Source organism: Podarcis liolepis, assembly GCF_965112155.1.
Source record: "Podarcis liolepis genome assembly, chromosome: 4".
NCBI lineage: Eukaryota > Metazoa > Chordata > Lepidosauria > Squamata > Lacertidae > Podarcis > Podarcis liolepis.
This window is the reverse complement of record NC_139558.1, coordinates 70,946,958-70,970,512: the sequence shown is the minus strand read 5'-3', so window position 1 is coordinate 70,970,512 and position 23,555 is coordinate 70,946,958. Positions and strand designations below refer to the sequence as shown.

The 23,555-nt window shown below is 42.1% G+C and overlaps 1 protein-coding gene across 9 annotated transcripts in view; it reads left to right on the top strand.

Annotated features, from left to right (window-relative positions):
- The window catches only part of ALCAM (activated leukocyte cell adhesion molecule), a 116,648-nt gene that overhangs the window by 56,234 nt on the left and 36,859 nt on the right, over positions 1–23,555 (top strand). For all 9 annotated transcript variants that reach the window (XR_014524973.1, XR_014524974.1, XM_083498651.1 and 6 more), the window contains exons 2-3: positions 20,179–20,279; positions 22,806–23,025. Coding sequence is in view for 7 of the 9 variants with exons in the window: in XM_083498651.1 (XP_083354777.1) it covers positions 20,179–20,279; positions 22,806–23,025 (321 nt within the window). In the remaining 2 variants the exon portion in view is untranslated. The remainder of the gene's footprint in view (positions 1–20,178; positions 20,280–22,805; positions 23,026–23,555) is intronic.

Here is a 23,555-nt window from a genome sequence, read left to right as displayed (position 1 = left end):
CCTGGGGCTGCTGAACTTTTATAACATGTTCCTGCCCCACAAAGCCACAGTGGCTGAGCCTCTTCACCGACTCCTTAGCACTAAGACGCCTTGGGCCTGGGGTCATCGGGAGACGGCGGCCTTCAACGCGGTCAAGGCTCTCCTTTCTTCAGACAGTGTGCTGGTACAGTACAGTGAATCCAGGCCGCTGGTCCTTGCCTGCGACGCCTCACCTTTTGGCATCGGTGCTGTCTTTAGTCACCGTTTTCCAGATGGAAGAGAAGCACCGCTCGCCTACTTTTCCAGGACACTATCTCCGACGGAACGGAATTACAGCCAGCTCGACAAGGAGGCATTGGCACTTGTGGCTGGAGTGAAGAGGTTCCATGAATACCTCTATGGCAGGACTTTTGACCTCATCACTGACCACAAGCCACTCCTGGGCCTCCTCGCCGGTGATCGTCCAACTCCACCGGTCCTCTCACCACGCATGCTGCGATGGACTGTTTTCCTGGCTGCCTACCACTACCGGCTCATCCATCGCCCGGGAAAATCGATGGGCCATGCCGACGCCCTCAGCCGTTGCCCTCTTCCAGCATTTGTGGAAGACCCGGCTCCAGCTTCATCGCTCCTTCTGATTGAGGATCTTCCGGCAGCGCCTGTATCGGCTGCCACTGTGGCCTCCGCATCTGCCCAGGATCGCACCATCAGCCGGGTGCTCAACTGGGTGTGGAGGGGGTGGCCACAAGGGCCTTTTGCATCGGAGTTCCAGCCCTTCGCAACCAGACAACATGAACTCTCAGCTCATCGCGGCTGCCTGCTGTGGGGAGACCGCGTCGTGATTCCCCAGGGACTCCGTCAGCGCGTCCTGGAGGCTCTGCACGTTGGCCACCCGGGAATTGTCAAAATGAAGGCGTTGGCTCGGTGTTACGTCTGGTGGCCTAATATGGATGATGCCATCACTGCCTGGGTGTCCGCCTGTCAAGCGTGCCAGGAGTCGAGGCCTGCACCACCGGCAGCTAAGGGACACACCTGGGAGACGCCAAAGACACCCTGGTCGAGGGTGCACATCGATCTGGCTGGTCCCTTTCACGGCCGGACCTTTATGGTAGTGGTGGACGCCTATTCCAAATGGCTGGAGGTCGCCCTGATGCCCTCCACCACTACCGAAGCTGTCATCCGGGTGCTGCGAGGCCTGTTTGCAACGCATGGGTGTCCTGATGTCCTTGTCTCTGACAACGGACCGCAGTTCACGTCAGGCACGTTTGAGCGGTATCTTTTGGGACTGGGCATCCGCCATGCCCTAACGGCACCCTTTCATCCATCCAGCAACGGGCAAGCGGAAAGAATGGTGTGCTCGACAAAAGAGGCACTGGCGCGCCTGGACCGGGGAGACTGGCATGAGCGGGTCGCCGAATACTTGTTCGTGCAACACATCACCCCTCATGCGGCCACAGGGAGGAGTCCTGCTGAACTGCTTATGGGCCGCCGCCTCAGGTCACCGCTCGACCGGCTACACCCAGACTTTGCCGTGGCTGAACCCCCAGGCTGTGCCAACGCACCACGGTCATTTGTCCCAGGAAACCAGGTCTTTGCCCGGAACTATGTGGGGGACATCCCTTGGGTGCCAGCCACAGTAGTGGGAGTCACTGGACCTCGCTCGTACCAGGTGGCACTCGAAGACGGACGCTTGTGGCGACGGCACATAGACCAGCTTAGGCGCAGGGTTGGGGACTTGGACACTACCGAGGTGCCCCCAACTGCGCTTGCGGCTCCAGAAGAGACACGTACAGATGGCGAGGCCCCACCTACACCTCCCTCGCGAACTGCCAGCGTGGAGCCGAACCAAGCCGTTTCAGAACAGACTCAGACCACTCCACTTGCGGAGGCTCCACCCACAGCAGCGGATCCAGGGGAGTTGGTTCCAATGCCGCCTAGGGTCGCACCACAGCCTCAGCGAGAACTGTGTGGCCCTCCGGACTTGGCTACCAGTCCCCGGCGGTCTGGCAGAGTTTCCAAGCGCCCAACGTATTTAAAGGACTATGTTGTTGGACAGGTATCACTGTTGGTCTAAGTATGGGAAATGTAACCGATATGCTTTTGTGCTTATTTGAACCATTACGCGTAGTGCTGTATATAAGGAAACCATTACGATTGTAACTAACGCCTTATCTCGGTGGGGAGGGGTGTTATGTAGTGTAGTTTCACCCTGGGCCAACAGGGGGATACTGTATATAGTTTTCACTCAGGTCTGTAGATAGTTTTCACTCAGGTCCGCGGCAGTTATTTTAGGCGGGAACTCTGGGCTGTGGTGGTTACAATGTTGACAGCCGGCTGCCTATAAATACAGGCTGGCTGAGCTGTTCTCAGTCAGTTCTATTCCAGCTTACCACAATAAAGAGCTACTTGAAGAAATCGCTGTGTCGGCTGCTATGTCAACCCACAACTTAACAGTGGCAGTTGTTGTTGTAAAGTTAGGTTTTCCTACATAACACAAATTCTCTGTCTGCAGCACCCATCCAAGCTTAATCTCTAAAGCATGACTTTTAGTGTAGCAAATATTTGGACAAGAATATCAGCACACTACATCTGTGAAACTACTGAAATAGTCTACAAATTTCCTTGGGGAAAATATCTGAACAATTTATGAGCTACTGGGACTTTTTCACAAGTGAAGTTTAGGTCCTTTTTCAGAAAACAAAAAGCCCATATCTGTAATTTTCCAAGCACAAAAAGCACCATTGGCTAGGAAGGGAATTAGTAAGTTCTAAAAAGAAAGAGGCTGAAGCTTTGATCTGTCTGAACACTTGCCCCTAGTGGTTGTGGTTACTGAACCTTGAGGCAAATACATTGAGTTCTGGAATGCAGCAGTCATCCACATCAGTCCCACACCACCCCTTAATAAAGTATAGTGGCTTGCTGTCTGTCACCTTTTGTCCACTGGAGTTTGTAGGCGAAATGTGACAGAAAGTGGAATCCACCCATCAGCCTTGGTCTTTCCCAGTGAAGTGGGCTGGCAGCCACAGCAGCAGCTGTTTCTGGTGTTAATGAGTCACGGTGGTACAGTGCTGGGTTTTTGTTTTTCCTTTGCAGATCTCCTGGTATGTCCCACAGAGAAACTTACGGTCTTCAAATAAAAACATCTTGAAGGTCCCAGGCCACAGAGAGGTTAGGCTGGCCTCAACTAGAGCCAGGGCTTTTTCGGCTGTGGCTCCGATCTGGTGGAACACTCTGTCACAAGAGACCAGGGCCCTGCGGGACTTGACATCTTTCCGCAGTGCCTGCAAGACAGAGCTGTTCCACCAGGCCTTTGGCCAGGGCACAGCCTGACTCCCTCCCTTGGCAATCTTCGCGGAGCTCTGGCCCAATGCTTGCCAGTGGCCTGAATTAATTAATTTTATAATGAATGATTTTAGAGTGTTGTACTTTTGTACTGTTTTATTGTTGTTAGCCGCCCTGAGCCCGGCTTCGGCTGGGGAGGGCGGGATATAACTAAAATTTATTATTTTTATTATTATTATTTTTATTTATTTATTTATTATTATTATTATTATTATTATTATTATTATTATTATTATTATTTTATTTAGTAGGCTAAATATTCCGTAGAAAAATAATGCAATCCTCAGCACACCTGTATGGTCATAGATCCTTTGGACATGGAAATGGGACTTAGTTCTGAATAAACACGTATAAGATTGTGCTATAAATAACCATATGGAAGTAATAAGGTGCAAGAGAAGAAAATTGCTTATTATTATTACAGTGGTACCTCGGGTTAAGTACTTAATTCGTTCCGGAGGTCCGTTATTAACCTGAAACTGTTCTTAACCTGAAGCGGCACTTTAGTTAATGGGGCCTCCTGCTGCTGCCACGCCGCCAGAGCACGATTTCTGTTCTCATCCTGAAGCAAAGTTCTTAACCTGAAGCACTATTTCTGGGTTAGTGGAGTCTGTAACCTGAAGCGTATGTAACCTGAGGTACCACTGTATTATTATTATTACTACTTAATTTTCTATACTGCCCTTCATCCGAGGATCATAGGGCAGTTTACAGTAATTTTATTTAATTTTGTTGGGCAGATGTCAAAACAGCACAGCATCAATAACAGATAGCAGAAATATGAGTCAGTCTACAAGTAAACGCTGAATTTTGAGGAGTTATCAGATTATTATTACATTTGTATCTCATCTTTCATCCATGAAGCTCAGGGTGGCATACATGGTTCTATCCTTCTCCATTTTATCCTCACAAACCCCTGTGAGTTAGATCAGTCTGGGGAATAGTGACAGCCCATTAAGCTTCATTCACTGGCCTCCCAGGTCCTAGTTGCACCATGTTTTCAGGAGGGCAGGTCATGTGTTCATAGCTTATAGAAAACAATAATAAATACCCCAGCATGTATTTATATTAAGCAGTATATATTTTCAAAAAATAAATGAAGCATATATATATAGGCAGTCCATTTTTTGAGAACAATTCCATTAGGTCTGACTTAAAAGTGTGTCTTTTAACATGTCTGTCTGCTTCTTTCTCCTAATCAAGTCTCATATCCTTCATATAAGAAAAACCTTATTAGTACTGATACAAAAGTGAAAATATAGCACGCTAAACATAGCTAAACATACCCAGTATCTAAATTATTGAACCTTAGGGTCAACTAATTGAAAATGAAGTTGTGCATAAAGTTGTGCATAAAGGATTAATTTCTTTATTATTCCCTTCACATATTTTCATATTTATATTCTTTATACCATAATCACTTTTCTTTACACTGAAGATTTCATGAGTTAAATACAGAAACCACAGCTACAACCTTTGCAGATTACAATTCAAGCTTAAGGTTTGTTGCACCTGCAGATAAGAACCCAGATCATGCCCAAATACCAGGCCACTTTCAATGCAACTAAACCGTACATCACACAATTGCAGAATGACTAACTGTGAATTTTTAGTAGCTTCATGAACATTGGCCTCTTGGTAAACAACATCATTACCAGGATTCTGCTACTTACGTGTAATGAATTACATCTATGCCAGAAGGATATTATATTGTCCTTGTATTCAGATGGAGTTTTCTTGTCTCGTGACATTCAGCAGTACATTGTAAGACTGATTTCTCCCATCATGTGTGTTTCAGCTAATTGTCATTCAACAAGTAAGACTTCAGGTACGTGTGAAATTTTAAGAGGGCGAAAAACACCCCATCTCTGAGGAGTCGCTTAAATCTAAGGAAGGCTCAGAGAGTCACTTATTTAGCATAAGTCAGAAGATTCCAATCTGACTCATGGCATTATACTTTCAAAGAGCTCCCCTCCTTTCTGTGTTACCTGTAATATTTTATGTTTAGTCAAATGATAGGGTTTGTCTCTAGGCAACCGAGACCCTGTGATGATTCTAATTAAGCTATATTATTTCATCTGCATATTTTTGTCATTGCTCTTGAAAACAGACTTAATCTCAGAAAGCCTATTTTCATCAACAAGTCTCCCATAGCTGCATTATCCACATCATGCACTTATCTACCACAGAGAACATATTTATGCAATTCTCCTGCAATCAAATTTAATAGGATCAATCTACATTGCTCTCTTCTCATTAAGGGTTTTGTTTATAAAAGGCTTTGTTGAAGTTATTATATCTTTGGGAAATAACTGTAGCTCCCTTGGCTGTTTCCAACAGTTAGTATTTTGTACACACAACAGGTGCTGCAAATGTGGCTCATGTTTTATCTGTTGCAGCCAATGCCTTCAAAAAACAGTGATCTGGAAGTTGAACAATGAGAGAGTTCTGGTCAAAGGATAGCCAGGTATTACAATGAACAAATAGTTGCAGAATAAGTTATTTAACATACTCTTTATCCAAGTTGGGATAATTTTGCTGAGGTACTTTATATGAATATTATGATCTTTGGCATGAGGACAACAAACACTAGATGTTGCTCCTCTCCCATAAAGAATGTCATTAGCAGCTAAGAGGTGTGTGTATATCCATGTGTTCAATGGATGATGTATATTATTTATTTATATATTATTTGAAAAATTATAACCCAGCTCTTTCATAAAAAGGTGGCTTACAACGTACTCTCTAATATATATTTGCCTATACAATGGTACCTCCGGTAGGGACAGGATCTGTTCTGGAGCTCCGTTCGGATCCCATGGTTTCCGCAACAGGAGGGACCGTTTCTGCACATGCACACGGGGTGAAGGGTTTGCTGTGTTCACATCCTGAAGGATACGCAACCAGAGGTGTGCATATCCAGAGGTACCACTGTATTTGTTGTCAGGCTGCAACAGGGAGCCACATCAACTACAGCATGGTGAGCTGCTGAGGAACGAGCAACGTTTAAAGAAGGGTGGAGCTTCAGAGAAGGGTTTGCCAAACCACTCTCTGAAGCACCTTCCACCCTCCTTCAAAAGAAGATGGGATGTTAGAAGAGCTTTGTGGGGATGGGGGGTGAGCTGTGAGGGGGTGAATGAGGTGTTAAAAGGAGGGGGTTTGGTCAAGGGGAGGTGATGAGGTTGTGTGGTTTTTGGTGGGGTTGATGGGCGGAGGGACAGCAGTCCCTAGTAAACAACAATAAAATCAGTCTGTAAGCATCTATAAAACAATTAAAAACACCAGCAGATAACATGGTATAAATAAAATTTCATATTGTCAACACCTGTCTCAGCCACCATTTTCAGAAGATATCTGAACAACATCAAGGACAGTTCCTGCCATACTGTGTAGGGACTTTGCTAGGGCAGGGCAGGGCAGGGCAGGGACTGCTGTCTCTAGAGAAGGCGAACGGAACCTCAGGGGCATAGGGAATCACCATAAGTGTTCCATCCGAGGATCTCAGTGATCAAGCTGGAGTATAAGTAATCAGATGGTCCTTACGGTATTTTGAGCCAAAGTTGCTTAGGCTTTTGTGAACTGGGACAAGTACCTTGAACCTGTCCCAGTAGCAAATTGGCAGCTGTCTTAGCAGTGGAGTAACATGTGGCCAGTAATGTGCTCCTGGCCTCTGCATTCTGAATTACTGTATCATTATATTTGTCTGTCTGTTGACCTGCAGCATCCTCATCCAGCTCAAGGAATCCTGTCTTCCAGCTGGTCTTCAGTGGCAGCAAATCTTTAGCAGAAAGTCCTTCCACTTCCACAAATCAGTGCACTGATTTTCCTCACCCAGCCTCCAGACTACTAACTGCAGACCTCTATGCCATATCCCATTCTGTTCTGGAGGATATTCCCGCCCTCAGAAGCTGCTTTTCTGGGGAAACGAGAGGCTTAGGTGGGTGGAGGGGATCAGAGTGCAGAAGTTCTTTCCACTAAGGCATTTTGAATACAGTTCCATGCCAGCAGATTGTTCTCCCAAGGTCAGCTCACCTGCTTTTACCCCTTCCTGCACCAATCTCCCAGCTTTTATCTTGGCTCCAGGCCTTGCTTTCTCTCTGTAGTGGGCCACACAAACCTCCATACTCCTTCTAAAGTCATCTTTAGCAGAAGGGATATGAACATATGAATACATTTCCAAAATGCTTAGGTTTTTTTGCATTTCTCAATGAGCTGGTTTTGCATATCAATGCCACCATGATATGCAGGTGCGTATCAAATAATTATATTCAAAAGTCTTCCACTTTTATATTTTCCTTTAAACTCTTAGAGTTCTGTTTATAAGTTTTTTAGGAATCTTAATTTCTCACTTCTTACCTCCCATCTGAATGTTTTATTTGGCTCTGGGCTCCTACATAAAGGCCACATCAACTTGATAATTGGTTAATGGCAGCATAAAATGGAAGGAAAGGGTCAAGTTCCTTAGTAAGCAGTTTTAGAAACTGACACTGGCACCACAACAGAATGTCTTTTTTTTATAACAAGATACAAAGCTGAAAATGAATGAACTGCAGCTAAAATCTTATGTTCATTTTTCACACGGTCTAGTCCTCATCTGAAGACTGCAAAAAGCAAAGCCATGCTTCCCCTGGCTGCCCCCCTAATACTCTTAAGAGGGTTCCTTCTCCAATCTTCAGAAAGTGGCTGGAAGTGGGGAGGCAGAAAAAGGTGCTCTTTTCCTTCCACTCTGCAGACAAGCTCTGGATTCTCCTTACACCCTCTTTCCTTCATATAAATATATCTTTTTGGCACTACAATTAACACATATTACAGGCCTATACATAGGTGGTGCTGTGGGTTAAACCACAGAGCCTAGGACTTGCCAATCAGAAGGTCAGCGGTTCGAATCCCTGCGACAGGGTGAGCTCCCGTTGCTCGGTCCCTGCTCCTGCCAACCTAGCAGTTCGAAAGCACGTCGAAGTGCAAGTAGATAAATAGGTACCGCTCCGGTGGGAAGGTAAATGGCGTTTCCATGCGCTGCTCTGGTTCGCCAGAAGTGACTTAGTCATGCTGGCCACATGATTTGGAAGCTGTACGCTGGCTCCCTCAGCCAGTAAAGCAAGATGAGCACCGCAACCCCAGAGTCGGCCATGACTGGACCTAATGGTCAGGGGCCCCTTTACCTTTACCTGTACAACTGATGGCAGAGACACCCACCTTGAGTGTCCAGTTCACAAACCTAAAACTTCAGTGTCCTTTAATGGTCCCACTCCAAAAATTGTTTTGATTTTAAACATTACTCTGAGTGTCTGAAGTAGATAACACTTTAACATCACTACTTAAACCAAACCTATTTAAGCCAGTCCGAGACCACATAGCGCAAAACGCTGCCTTTCTGTAAGGCCAGCTGAGAGGTAGAACCTATCAGCTTGCCTGACGTTGCAGCGATCTCTTGGAAGTCCAGCAGGGAGGAATTTCTCCTCCCACACCCTCAGCACCAGCTTTGATCTGAAATCTTAGGTGCAGTACTGCACCAGGAGCTCAGAAACTGCTCACTTTAATGAAATTCCCTGTCGCAAAACGTGTCTAGAACAATGGGAGTTTCGAACACTGTTGCTAAGCAGGGTGTTGTCACTCTCCTGTTCTAGAGAAAACAGTACACTGTTCTTTAGCAGTCTTCCTTATTCCCATAGAGTGCTCCGAGACAGGGATGACTTTGCAAGTGGTTAGGAATTCTGGACACCTGCAGTCCAGAGGTGCATCAAGACTATTCCTAATGCTAGCTGCTGTAGATAATACAGGCAGGCTAGCAGGCTCTGAAGAGGTAGTAACAACAACTTTGATGCAAAGATTCGTTGTATATCACATACACTAAAATTGTGATATAGTTGCATTTGTGTTTATCTTGTCTTTATTTAACGTTTCTGTTGTATTTTTATTGTGTTTTGCTTAAGCTGCTTAGAGATTTTTTATTACGTTTATCACATTTTTACAAAGAAAGTCTAGGATTATGCTAAATATCTATGCTGGTGGGCACCTTTTTCCATTTAGAGCATGTCAGAGCTTTTACCAGGGTAGTCCAGATGTTTTAGTCAAAAAATCCCATCATCCCTAGCTATTCACTATCTTGGCTCAGACTGATGGAAATTGTTGTCCACATCATCCGGAGAATCTGACTTTCTTGGGAGCTGTAGTTTGGCCAGGGTGCTGCCGAACTTCTTTCCGAGTTCCCAGGATTTTCAGTGGAGAAGTAACAACTGCAAAACCAATTTAACTCCAACACTATCATTACTGGATCATAAATAATTTACAGAACAATTCTATACATTTCTACTCAAGAGGGAATAAGTCTTTAAATGGACTTAGCTTTCAGGTTGGTGTGCATAGGAATTCAGCCTTCAGGAGACATTGCACTCATACAAAATGCATGGATATGAACTGATCTCAAAATGCAAAAGCATTTAATGTGATAAAAGAAGTTGGGAGAGAACATGGTGGATGGGTGCTTGAGGCATAAAATCCTTTACTGTGATGTATGTGATTGTGGTAAGCAGGATAAGAGGAAAACCGCAATAGAAAATGACTGGAATAATATTACTCCTCTGTTTTGTTACATTTTTGTCTTTTCCATTATTCAAAAGAAACCACCATCAACAGTTTTTAACCAGCACACACTAGAATCTAAGGAAAAGGTTGGTAGTGGGAAAACACATTTCCAATCATGATTTTCCAAACTCTGTTCCTGGAAAGGACACTTTCCCACCACATAGCTCTTCGAAGATACGTCATAATTTAAATCACTGACGCCAGATTTCCAGGGCTGTAGCTTTACAAAGTTACACCTAATTCTTATGGAAACACATTTTTGCCAAGCTTCCAGAAATTCAGAAGTAACATCCTTGATCATGTTTTCTATGAAGCACAGTTTGATGATTTTGTTCTGCCAACTACATAAAAACAAATAAACAACTAAATAAAGTTTTAGCACACAAAAGGCCCAGCAGAAGGGCTAGGATGAGAAATTTGATCAGATTAGCAACTCTTCATTCAACACCCTCCGGCAGCAATAAAAATATGTAGGTAATAGAAACTCTAGAGCAATTTTATTTTAATGCAAAGTCTAATAAAAGAGAAGATTCCATCCAAATAATATTATGAAGTAGAGAGGTGAGAGGAGAAAACTAAATGGGAGAAGATAGTATGTTCTTGTATTAGAGTAATGCACTCTGCCCTCGAGGTTGGTCCAGAGGCTGTAGCTAGTGCAGAATATGTCAGCTAATTTGCTTGGAAGGGGAATATAACACTTGGTGGGTTTTGCACTTGCTACCAATCTGCTACCAGTCCAAATTCAAGGTATTGATTTCTTATATAACCAGTTTATCACTGCGTCCCAAAAATATCAGATGTCTGCTGCACAGTAATTTGGAACAGGGTTTTCATTGTGACTGCTCATGTTGTTGAGATACAACTGTGCCTACAGTCTGTACTTTCCAGAAACAACTGGTGCCATGTTTGTTTTTGAAAGCTTTTCCAGGTCAATGAAATGTCTCTGCCTTAGCTGTTCATTTTGTACAACAAGCCCACAACTTGTGTGGGGCTTCCATTCCACGGAGCACTCCTAAAGCTAAATTCATGTACAGTCAAAACCCATTGGGTTCAGTGGTGGATGGGATTGCCAGTGTCATTTTCCACAGAACCTTGCCCCATTCCACCCCCTTTTTAATTTTTTGCCATGCAGGTAAAACTGAATGCTAACAAGTTAAATCCATGTAAGCTGTATTGTTTTTGAACCTTTGTCTTTTGTTTTGTTTTCGAAACAATTCTATCAGCTTTTAAAACAGTTTCTAGCAGCTTTTGTGGTATATTTGTAAATTGCCTTGAGACGCATGCAGAAGGCAATTCATAAATCAATCAAACAATAAAAATTGTTGTGAATAGTGATGACGATGATGCACTTTCCAAGTATCACACACTACAGTGGCTATCATTCAGACAGTAGTGTCCTGCCAGTCACACAGCATCCCCTGTTCTTCAAAGACCCTTGTAAATGAAAAGGGCCTTCTCAATTAGTTTTGGCCTTTAGCAGCATGCCACAACCACACCCCATAATTCACTTGACCCATCTTTGTTCCTTTTGTATTCATTCCTGTAGCTCAATGGGAACTCTCATTTTTTTGGTCTTTCTTGCTTCAGTCATTGTTGGTACACCTGGCAGAACTGATTCATCGCTTACATTAGAAGAACTAGAAAGTATTCCATTTCTAGATGCTTTTTCTAATTTTCACATGTACAAAAACAAAATGGTTTTGGGTCTAGGTGAGGGAAATTCTATTTTTGACAAATGGGGCTGGGAGGAAGGAGAACACACACACACACACACACACACACACATGTCCATCAAGAGCTAACTTTAGGCCTTCCACCACATTCATTTTGTGCCATCTTATAAATAGCTAATCAGTGGGAAATATTGTAGGCTTATGCTGAGACAGCAGGACAAGATAAATGCAGTGTGTTAACTCTAGCTTGGAAATTAATAATTTTCATTAAAGCATCCTGAAGCGAACACGACAGTTTTAGCATTCAGACCATATGAAAGGAGTTTTAACTAACAAATTCAAATTGACTGCTTTTACTGAACATAGATGGCAGAAGCCATGCCGAATAAATCACATTGTATACCATTTCCATATCATAGTATGCTCTGAATGGCAAGAAGAACCATAAACTGAGAAACAGAATACTAAGAACATCTTTAAAAACTAAACTATGCTTTTACATGAAGATGCTGCCATAGAATAAGTTATCCAGCCAGCAATATTTCTTATTCATCACAATAAAATATATACTGTATATACTCAAGTATAAGCCAGTTCACCTCAACACAAACCTGGGGTAGCGGCAGTGGTAGAGGAAGAACAAGCACCCCCAAAGGGCTGCTTTCAGGCTGCTCATTGCTCTGCCACCGCAACCCACCTCTCACAAGGAGCCTTACAGGCATAGGAGCCGCGGTTGGGAGAGGCACAGCGCAGCACAGTGCCTCTCCCAACTGTGGCTCCTGTGCCTCCCCTTGTGAGAGGTGGGCTGCAATAATAAAACAAACAGTGAGCCTGAAGAAAACTTTTGGAGAACCTGGAAGCTTGCTCACTGCTTTGCATTTTTGGTTACTGTTCTTCTTCTGTGTTGTGGGAGGGAAATAGATTTGGGCTAGTATTCTGAAGGCTCCATGGCATGGAAGATGTCTATTAAGTGTCAAGGTACATTTCATAGTGACTGTCTTTTGTCTCATAATAGGCAGTTGAAACTTTAGGGCCCTAATATAATTTAATTTTTAAATGGCTTTGTGTTAGGGTTCTGGAGATAATGCATGACACTGCCTAATAATTGCACACATTTCCAGTATTCCCTGTTGTTCCTTTTTTTTATTCTCGCAATTAAATTGTGATAAAAAGGGAGTATTTGGTGGCGGTGGGGTGGTAAGGAGAGTCTCCAACTAAAGAAGACTTGATGTCTTCACCAAAATGTAGGCAGTTTCCTGCAGAATCTCATTTGTTTCTAAATGAGAAAATACGGTGGTAGCAGTAATACCACAAGGCATAATCTCCTCAGTCATTACATTACCTACTGTTAATTGACCTGGTTCCTTTAAAACTTCTAACAACTGCACGCCATGCAGTTGACGAAAAGCTTTTGCATTCATGCCGATACTTCTTTGTATTACATCAGGAAGCCTGCATTTTCCACTATCTTTCCACTATCATTCCACTTTGCTGAAAAGACCATTTTCTCTGCTTTAAAGCAGGATGTAATTGTTTTCATTATTTTTTTAAAAATACTTCCTCCATAATAATGGCCCGGTGTAGAAATAAGGAATATATGCAGGTAGACGTGCATTGGCAGCCTCCCCAGGGTTTAGAAGGGAAAGCCAGATGAAAAGATTTTCTTTTCAGCTCACAGCAGAATCTGTACTGGGTAATAAAATATTTACATCAAGTAAGCAAGCTATTTAGCCTTCCCTTTCCCTAATTAATTTCGAGGGTGGTGGGGAGATCATTTATACATACAAACATAGTGCCACTTTTTAGAAGTGGACACTGTAGATAAGTAACTTTAAAAAAAATAATGCACTGACCACGTGTGGGGAATTTTGGTTAATTTATCTCTGATATTCCTCCCCTCCCCTCAGTAGCTAATAAACCGTTAAGAGGAACCGAACAGCAGTTAAACAACAACAACCAAATCATACTGTTTTCTGTTGATGAAGCCAAGCTGTTTAGCTTACAGAAAAGGAACAAAAATAGCTATTATCTGAATAGCTAAGGGATATCCAGGGGTGAACCAGTTCTGATTTTAAAAAACAACAACCCACAATATTTTTTAAAAAGGGGCTCAAGTTGACCTAGATGCTCCCGTTTAATTTTTGCACTTCTGGAATCTTGTTGTTGTTTAGTCGTTTAGTCGTGTCCAACTCTTCATGACCCCATGGACCAGAGCACGCCAGGCACTCCTGTCTTCCACTGCCTCCCGCGATTTGGTCAAACTCATGTTGGTAGCTTCGAGAACAATTTTCTCTTCTCATGAGGTGGCCAGAGTATTGGAGCCTCAGTTTCAGGATCTGTCCTTCCAGTGAGCACTCAGGGCTGATTTCCTTAAGAATGGATAGGTTTGATCTTCTTGCAGTCCATGGGGCTCTCAAGAGTCTCCTCCAGCACCATAATTCTGGAATCTTAAAAAGTGTTTACAAAGTGTATCATACCTTTAATGTTGTTTTAAAGTACCCTGCTCCCAAAACATACTCCCTCCCCACTTTTAACCAGCATCTTTGTTACAACTTGGTACACAAGTTGTACACCTACTCAGTCAAATTGTTTCTTTTTCTTTCTTTCTTTCTTTCTTTCTTTCTTTCTTTCTTTCTTTCTTTCTTTCTTTTCTCAGCGATGGCTATGAACAACTTTTACTGGAGAAGTTTTCTGTGATCCTGGGGTGAAATCCACACTGAATACACTTTTATTTGTGAGGCATCATTGTATTGTATTTTGCAAACATAATTGCCACTCAAGGGGTACACTATGGAATACAGTGCCACTGGAAAGAGCAGTGAAAAAATGGGAAGGCCTTAGGTCCTGTGGTAATTGAAATCTAAATCATGCACATGCATGTTTACCTCTGCACCTGCACAGACAGTAAATGCACTTTAATGGATGGGTGTATCTCTCCATCAACTTGCATAGGAAAAAGAGAATGACTGGATCCCCAGAAATGGCTTCTGGGTAGTGGAGGAAAGAAGCTCACTCTCTTTCAAAGACCCTTAGGTTTAAAGGGATCTTTGCGGAAGAGTGAGATTATACCCCCTTCCCTGACCATTTCTGGGGATACAGTCACTTGTCCACCACCACCCCAATCTTGGGCAAGTTAATAAAGAGAATGTTATCCCCAGTGCAAGCCAGTGGAGGAAGGAAAAAGAAGCTGGACCCACAGAAATGACAAGGTGGGGGTTGAGAATCCACCTGAGAAAGAAAAATGCAATATATATATATATATATTAAAATCATTAATGTAGAAAATTGCAGAAAACAGGGCAGAAGAGGCCGAATTACTACAAGCTGGGGTCTGTGTGTCAAGTGTCATGTAGCACCAGTACAGAGGGAAACCTGCTAATTTGTATTAAGGTCCATTTGAGTAGAAGTAAACCCCATTAAACTCAGTGGGACACTTCTGAGAAGTTATAATAGGATTGTACTGGAATAAGAGGGTCCAATGACTAAACTCATGATGTGTTCAGGTGATTCAGAGCACTGCTCCTGAGCACACATGCCAGCTTGTTTGTTCACTGGTAAACGGATTATTACCATTATTCACAGGCCCGTTTACAATATAAAATTGTAAAATCAAAACACAGAATACATAACATAATAACAAAACAAAACAAAACCCAATAATCCCCTTCCCACAAACACATTTAATAGGCCATAGATTGTTTAATCAGCCAAAGGTCTGGTTGAAGAGGAACGTCTTTGCCTGGTGCCTATGTACCATGTCGTCCTCTATTCTGAATTTTTATTTCATAGTACATTTTCTGGCTCAGTGAAGGCATCAAATGAGTTTCCCCTAGAAATACTTTAAATATCTTCGATGACAGGACTTTGACACTGAATGTGTGAAGTAATAAGATTTTTGTGTGTTTGCCAAATATATACTAGATTTACTTAACCCCAAAGTGTTTGGAAAGAGCAGCTGAAGTTGGTTGAAGTGGGAAAGGTTTATCTCCCTGCCAGGCTGGGAGAGGAACAGGGTATGGTAGAACTTTGGCTCAATATTTATTACAGAAGCCTGCATTCCAACACGTATTTATACTCTCTACAAGAATAAATATAGAAGGGGAACCCAGTGCTATAGTTCTGGAGCAGTGCAAATAGAGGTTTGTTTCACTGTCTATAAAGAGGCACCCCATAGGGCAGAGTATGAAACACCAGCCCCATCCATCATTAAAATCTCATCATGACACCTTAATAGATATGTGTGCTTTCAGCAAATCATTATGCTCTAGGTTGCCAAGGGCACTTCGGTGGTACTTTTAGCTGCTATGCAAGAAGCCATGGATGGCACAGCCACTCTAACACAAAACCTTATAAGTTTCTGCTGTACCACTGTGGGGATTTGGGGTGCTATGAGATCACCTAATATCAGTGCAAGAACCCTACGCTCCAGGTCTGTTTTATGGCAATGCCACCACCCTTTCCCTACTGATAGAAACTAGTTCATTAGGGACCACCATGCTATTTTACAAAGTTCTGCACAGATGTTTTATGCTATTGTACTATGTACTAGTTACTGGAAAACCATTTCTTTTAGTGGAGGCACGGGCGGAGGAAGAGGGGGTGGGGGGAGAGCACCGCCCCCGGCACTACGATCCTGGTGGGGTGGCGTCATGGCTGCCCCCCTTCCCCGCAGGGCGGCACGCCCCCACAGGCGGCACGTCATGCCCCCGGGACGCACGCCAAACATGCCTCCACCTGCTCTCTGCCCCCGGCGCCGGAGCATGAAGCTCCGCCACTGGTTGGAGGACTTACTGCAAAAAGTAAGTGGGGTATTTATACTGAAAGTACTTCTGCATTTTGTGGAATTGCTGTAGTCCCATATTCAAGCCATGTTGTTTTGGGTAGCTAATTCCAGAAAGGCAGCTGTATTAGTTAAGCAGAATGCTTCCAATTGAACCCTCTGTAATGTGCATCGAAATGTACATTAGCAGGAGAGCAAATACTCTTCCTTAAAAAATGCCACGTTTATTGCAGCCTTCATAACTAGAGACTACTTAATCTGTTGCATGAAACGTTATCCTTTGTAGCCGCTTCTTTCTGTTCATATCTAGTTCACATTTCAGTGCTACTTAGAAATAGGTGTGTGTACACAGACATGCCTGATAGGTAAAGAGTAACCGTCCTTGCATCTCACAAAGGAGGTTTTTAGCCCAAGAAAGCTTAACACCACAATACATTTGCTTGCCTTCAAAGTGCTACATGGACTGTGTTCAGTTTTGTCACTTAGATACAGTTGGGTACATTAGACTTTCAAACAAAGACACATCATTTGTCTTTGCTTTCAAGCTTGCTGTGTTTGCTTATAAAAAAAATCAGAAGGGGTGTGTGTGTGTGTGTGTGTGTGTGTGTGTGTGTGTGTGTGTGTATGTGAATGTTCACTAGTAATGTTGTGTCCTGACAGCCTACATCTTCCCCTAAAAGTGGTTTCATTCACATTCCTGAAGGTTTGTGTTGACTGGTAGTGTTCGCTTGTTACCGTAGCAACTTGGAGGGGTTAAAATGCATTGTTAGAAAGCAAAGCAAAAAGATAAACAGTGAAAGTCCCATGGGACATTTTTTTTTTTTCATGATGGCATTTAGTGTACATTAGCAGGAGAGCAAATAACCTTTTTTATCAGCTGGAAAAATGTTCAGTCTCCAACCTGAGTTCATCCCAGTGAAAATTCTAAAAATTATGTGGTGTTGTTTTCTTTTTTTAAAAAAAAAAAAAGATCAGGACTTTGCTGTGATGTTATTCAAGAGAGAAATGGCTCTAAACAGTGTTTCTTCTTCTTCTTGGCACTGTATCAGAATTTCAGGATTTCAAGTGCCAAATTGAAATGCCATTCTTCTTCCTGTACCCTCGCAATACAATTTTATTGATGTTAGGGAATGGTTTTTCTCCTCTGTGAGCTTTTTTGGGGATTTTTTATAAATGGTGATTAATCTATAAATATTATATGGATCCTTTATGTAACTTGCAATTTTTGCATTTCTTTAGCGCCATCTAGTGGACTTAGTGTTGCATCCTTTAAATTAGAAAACAACTGTTTTCAACTTTAGCTCTAGATGAGATTTACAAATTTTAATTTAGAATATGACAAAAAATATTTTGGCTGGATGCATGACTGCTCACATGCTGTAGAAAATTGCCAATCATTTGCCTTATGTTAAACAAATGCTGACAAAATTGAAGTCTATGATGGCAATTAGAGTGCAACGCAGTTTATGGGGTTTTTTTGCATCTCTGTACATAGATGAAAATAGGGACATTATTGAGTATATGTAACACTCCTGTTTTCATACTTATTTTGCCCTATTGCACAGAGTGAAACCATTATTTGTCTGCTTGTATGTATGTGGTCATTTATGCTGGTGTAGCCTTCCTGAGCTGGCTCCGGCAGCTTCTGTGTTAGCAAATTGAACATAGCGGTTTTCATTACATTTATGTGTTCATTTGTGGTCCCCTAGGGGTCTGCATTCTTCAGAATTTAAGAATGCTTAACAGACCGCTTATCTCTCAATAGATCTGAACCTGCTTATTATAGAATAGATATCCATTCAGCAATATTTACAGCCTGGGTTGGAGGATAACAGACAGATAGGAAAACTAGCAGTCCCCAAGTTGCCCAACGGAGGCAGTGTTTTGTCAGGGACTAGTAGTAGAAAATAGGAATGCCTCTGGTAAATTGGCACAGTGTGTTTGCTCCCAAACTACTTATGCCCACAAAATTACTAGCCTGCAAAAGTTCTTATTAGCCATCTAAGAGACTAGTCAACTGTGTTTCCATGCTAGCCGCTGAAGAATGAAGCCCTCTGCTTCATGGCCACCATGGAAATACTAGCCTTTTCGTCATTTTGGCATCTGTTGGAGACTTTCCTCTTTCAACCAGCCCTCTAGGTAGATATTTCTGTCCCAGTTGCTATCCATATTGGATTTGAAATTGTTATGAAATATTATTATTATTTGTTTTCTACCAAGTAGGCTGTTGAAGGACTAATAAATCACTCAGTGTCCTCTGCTGCCCATACATTTCTCTGCTGGCTATGTAAGATTTTCCTTCATCCATGATTGGCATGCAAACAAAATGGACTGTAGAGTATCAGTGGCATAGTCCATCCCTTGTCTACCTGCCCAGTGAGGGCTTGTCCACAAATGAGCATTATTTAGCTGTTAATACAATTCCCCCAACCATTTGAATTAGACTGAAGTAGTTCACACCCAAATGTATTTGAATTTGTATATGAGAAGCAACGTTGGTCTCCCATTCATGTCAGTAGGTGTCTCTTTTTGTGTTTGTTCCTGCCTTCCAAATGGTTGATTCTGTTATGCTGATTAAGTACCGATGGGGCATGTGTGCAGAAAACTGTGTGTGCACCTTGTGTTTTTATTATTATTATTATTTTAAATGCTCACAAAAGCACATAGTTATTCTGCATTCTCAGCACACACTTGTGCAGTTTACTGTGCAAAGCTGAGGGATCGAAACATAAGGCTGTACTCCTCCTTCAGGAGCGAGCTAGAAATAGTTATGAGCAGAGCCGGAGATTAAATGAAAGCAAATTTTCAGCAGACACTTGGTCTGCTGTGCAATAACTGGCATAGACATTTTTAACTTGGCTTGCTTGTGCCAGTTTCTGGATTGGCACATATCAAAGGGCTCAAAACAATAGATAGATAAATAAATAAATAGATAGACAGACAGACAGATAGATAGATAGATAGATAGATGACAGAAAGAAAGATAAGCCTACACTCCTTTGTTCAGAAACACACTGGAAATAGTTTCAAGCACTACCCACAAAATGAATGAAAGCATGAAGGACATAGTGGGTGTGGAAAGGGGTGAAGCATAAAGTGACAATTGATCCACCCACCCAATGCTGAAACAAATTGGCACAAGGCCCCCCAAAACAGAGGGTGAGGTAGCAGAGAGGACTCCTGAGACCCCAAGACCCCAGCATTTGCCTATGTTTTCTGCTGGGACTAAGTCAGAGGGAACTTACTGTTGTTGCTCTTTCAACCTTTCTGTAATGTATGAATTCCATACCACTGTATTTTTAAAAAAGTCAGTTCTTCCATTGACAAAGAAATAGCCTCATAATATAATTCAGTACACTTCACGGAGTTCAATTAATTGTAATGCACTCTGAATCAAGCCGAAGGTGTGTTAGTTACTCTGGAGAGGACCTATAAATGAATCTCCTCTCGGCTGTGCCAATTTTGTCTTCAAGATAAGTGAAAATGGGTTTGCTAAATTGAACTGATTCTTCTACTTTACAAAATGTCGAGCCTGTTGTCCCCCATTGTTCTCCTAAAGCAGCTACTGCCCCAGGGATCTAGCCAACTTTAGTCTCACTCTTTTAAAACGTCCATGAAGAAATCTTCCACCAAGTGCAGTATGTTGCACAAATAAAGGAAATGGATGTTTAGTTTACATTTTCCTAGTAAATTAAAGAATAAATTTACTAGATTTTGAAGACAAAAGTTGTTGTTTTTAGCAGTAGACAAACTATTAACTGGAATCCATAAATATAAAATACAGTGCATTAAATATTCCTCTCTCTTCCTTTTTAATAGGACTTGGATTGTACACAGTAAACACAGTATATGGAGATGCCATTATTTTGCCTTGCCATTTAGAAGTTCCTAATGATCTTAGGTTTGGAAAATGGAAATATGTAAGTATAGCTTATATCCAGTTATTTCTGTTATTGCAATGTGGGGACAAGTTTGTGAGACTGGTGGTGAGAATAAGTATAATTGAGCTGATGCATGTTAAGGACTTGTCACACTTAGGGAGATAAGAGCCATCAATATGCACTGAGTAATTTTGAGATGTATAATTTGCTTGTTATAGAAAGTGATTCATTGCAGTGAAAAAGTTATCAGCATCTATTTATTATGTTCAGAATGTTGCACACACTGCTGCATTTTATGCTCACTACAGTAATGTGAGTTGAGTCAACAGAATCAATGAATGTGTTTCATTTTGCATCTGAAAGTGCATAGAGTTTACAAAGGGGACCTAATAAAGGCACAGCAGAGTGGTGATACAATTGTCGAGGTTCCCTGAGGCTACTGTAGGATAAACAAGCCGTTCTCCCTGATGTTAACAAAACCTACAATTGTGATATATATCATGCTCAGGGTCACAGAATGACTTTCCTTGATGGTCTCTGCAAAAATAGGTGTAAAAGAGTGTGTACATGCATTGATGTGAATAAGCCCAGTGCAGTACACAGAGGTTTTAGGAATGCAAAACGTCAAGCTGATGTTAGTATCAAACCAAAGTGTCAATGCAGTTGTTTGGTTAATACAGCAAAGTAACCAAAAGAAGACTAGGCTCTGATAGAGACCAACAAGTAGGGCTTGCAACAAAATGTTGCCATGTGGAGTGCTCATGTTCAGTGTTCCTTCAATGAAAGAAGAAGAAGAAGAAGAAGAAGAAGAAGAAGAAGAAGAAGAAGAAGAAGAAGAGTTGTTTGGATTTGATATCCCGCTTTATCACTACCCGAAGGAGTCTCAAAGCGGCTAACATTCTCCTTTCCCTTCCTCCCCCACAACAAACACTCTGTGAGGTGAGTGGGGCTGAGAGACTTCAAAAAAGTGTGACTAGCCCAAGGTCACCCAGCAGCTGCATGTGGAGGAGCAGAGATGCGAACCCAGTTCCCCAGATTACGAGACTACCGCTCTTAACCACTACACCACACTGGCTCAATTCCCTACTCTATCACCTCAAAGTCAATCAGGACTCCATAGCCAATGACCACACCATTTTTGATCTCTCTGTCTCTCCCCACCAAGGGGTTTTTTCTAATTGTTTTGTGTACACAGTAAACTTAAGTTTTGCCAAGCATTTTGATATCGCTTGATTGTGAGGGGTACTATTGTAGCTACTGAAGGACCAGGCACCTGGTGCATGGAGATCAGATTAAAGTAGGCCTGTGACCAAATGTCAAAGTGTGGTATGCTCTCTGTCCAGGTTTCCAGCCATTCAATTTTATTATACCTCTGGTTTTTCTTCCCCTACCCTCAGCAATTTTTCACCATTCAGTGCTTACTGAACATGCTCACTTCTCATTGGACTGCCTTAGTATATATCTCTCTCAGTCTTTCCTCTAATAAATAATGGTGACAAGAGAGTTCTGGGCCTTTAAGATGAAATAAATGGAATAAATCACTGGTACAGATGGCACACATCCAAGAAAACTGAAATGTGAAATTGTGATCTTCTACCAATAATATGTTCCTAAGACCGGTCACTTTCCAATTCTCAGGTTTGGAAGCCAAAGTAACACCAATTTTGAAAAAGGGACCCAGGGAGATATGGAAATTGCAGGCTGGTTATCTTAACATTTTTCCAGAAAAAAATGGTGAAAGCATCTTTGAAGATAAAATTACCAAGCATACAGAATAACAGGTTTTGTTGATGAACCAGCCTGGCTTCTACAAAGTAAATCCTATCTAACTAAGCTTCTGGAGTTCTTTGGGATTTGTCAAATAAGCATGTGGATCAAGATAATCCATTATACATTGTGCACTCTCAAACAGCTTGATAAACTAAGGTTGCCATATTTCAAAAAGTGAAAATCCAGACACAAAAGTTATTGAGCTTTGAGTTGTTGCAGGTTTTTTTGCAGAATCTCAAAAACCACACTACTGACATGGGCTGCCATATGTCGGGATTTTAGTGATTTTTATCCGGACACTGTTTACAAGGGCTGAATACTGGCTATGTCTGGGAAATTCTGGATGCATGGCAACCCTAGATAAACTCCCTCACTGAAGACTCCTGAGTAAACATAGCAGTCATGGTATGAGAGGAAGGTTCCCCTTAAGAATCAACTAAAGAACCAGAACCAGAGAGTAAGAATAAGTGGACAGTATTCACAATGGTAGTGGGGTCCACCAAGGATTTGTATTGGGACTGACACTTTAAATAATGCTAAATAATGTTCATAAGTAAAGTGGAGTTATAGGTGAGCAGTGAGTGGGCCAAGTTAGTGCAGTTATTAAAAACCTGCAAGGAGCATCCACCACCTCTCATAGGAATCTGCAGTTGCATTGCTCTTGAATGAATGATTGGTGCAGTGCCCTTACAAATTCAGTATGATTTAATCAGTTCATAATTTCTTTTGTGTAATTTTAGAGAGGGTACTAGATAGATAAGAATACACTAATAGACTTTGACTCTTTTATTCTAGGAAATGGCAAACAAGGCTTCGGAGTTTATTGCCTTCCGATCTGCAACCAAAAAAACCGTACAGTATGACGATGTCCTGGAATACAAAGACAGATTAAATCTCTCTGAAAATTATACACTATCAATTAGTAATGCAAGAATCAGTGATGAAAAGAGATTTGTGTGCATGCTTGTAACAGAGGATAATGTCTTTGAACAACCTACAATAGTAAAGGTGTTCAGTAAGTACCAAGTAATCTTATTACCTACCAACAAGGATGTTCACTAGTGTGTGGCCTTTACATAGAAAATTCCTAGCATGAGATGTCAATAAACCATACAGATGTTTGTTTATAGCATTCGTATAACCAAATTTTTAGCTACTGGTGTCTAAAAGGGAACTTCAAATGTTCACTTCTGCTCCAAGCAAGCAAAGTGTTAAAGGCGTGATGGTGACAATTCTATATATGCATACAGGTGAATCTCAGTTTAAACTTAATTCACTTATGCAATTGCAAGCTTACACAGATTGCAAATAAATGGCAGGAGATCCTTGCTTACCAGGCTCTGGGGGCTGTCATGAGATCTCCTCCACTGGGTTTCCCTTGCACAAAAATAGCTTCTATGCCCTGTACCTTGCTTACAGTTCCTGGAACATTCTCATGAGGGCTCTGGGAACCTCCCGCAAGATCTCATGGGGCTGTCTGAGATCTCATGGGAGCCTCCAGAGACCTTGCCACAATCCTGTAAGCAAGGTGGGGGGTTAAAAACC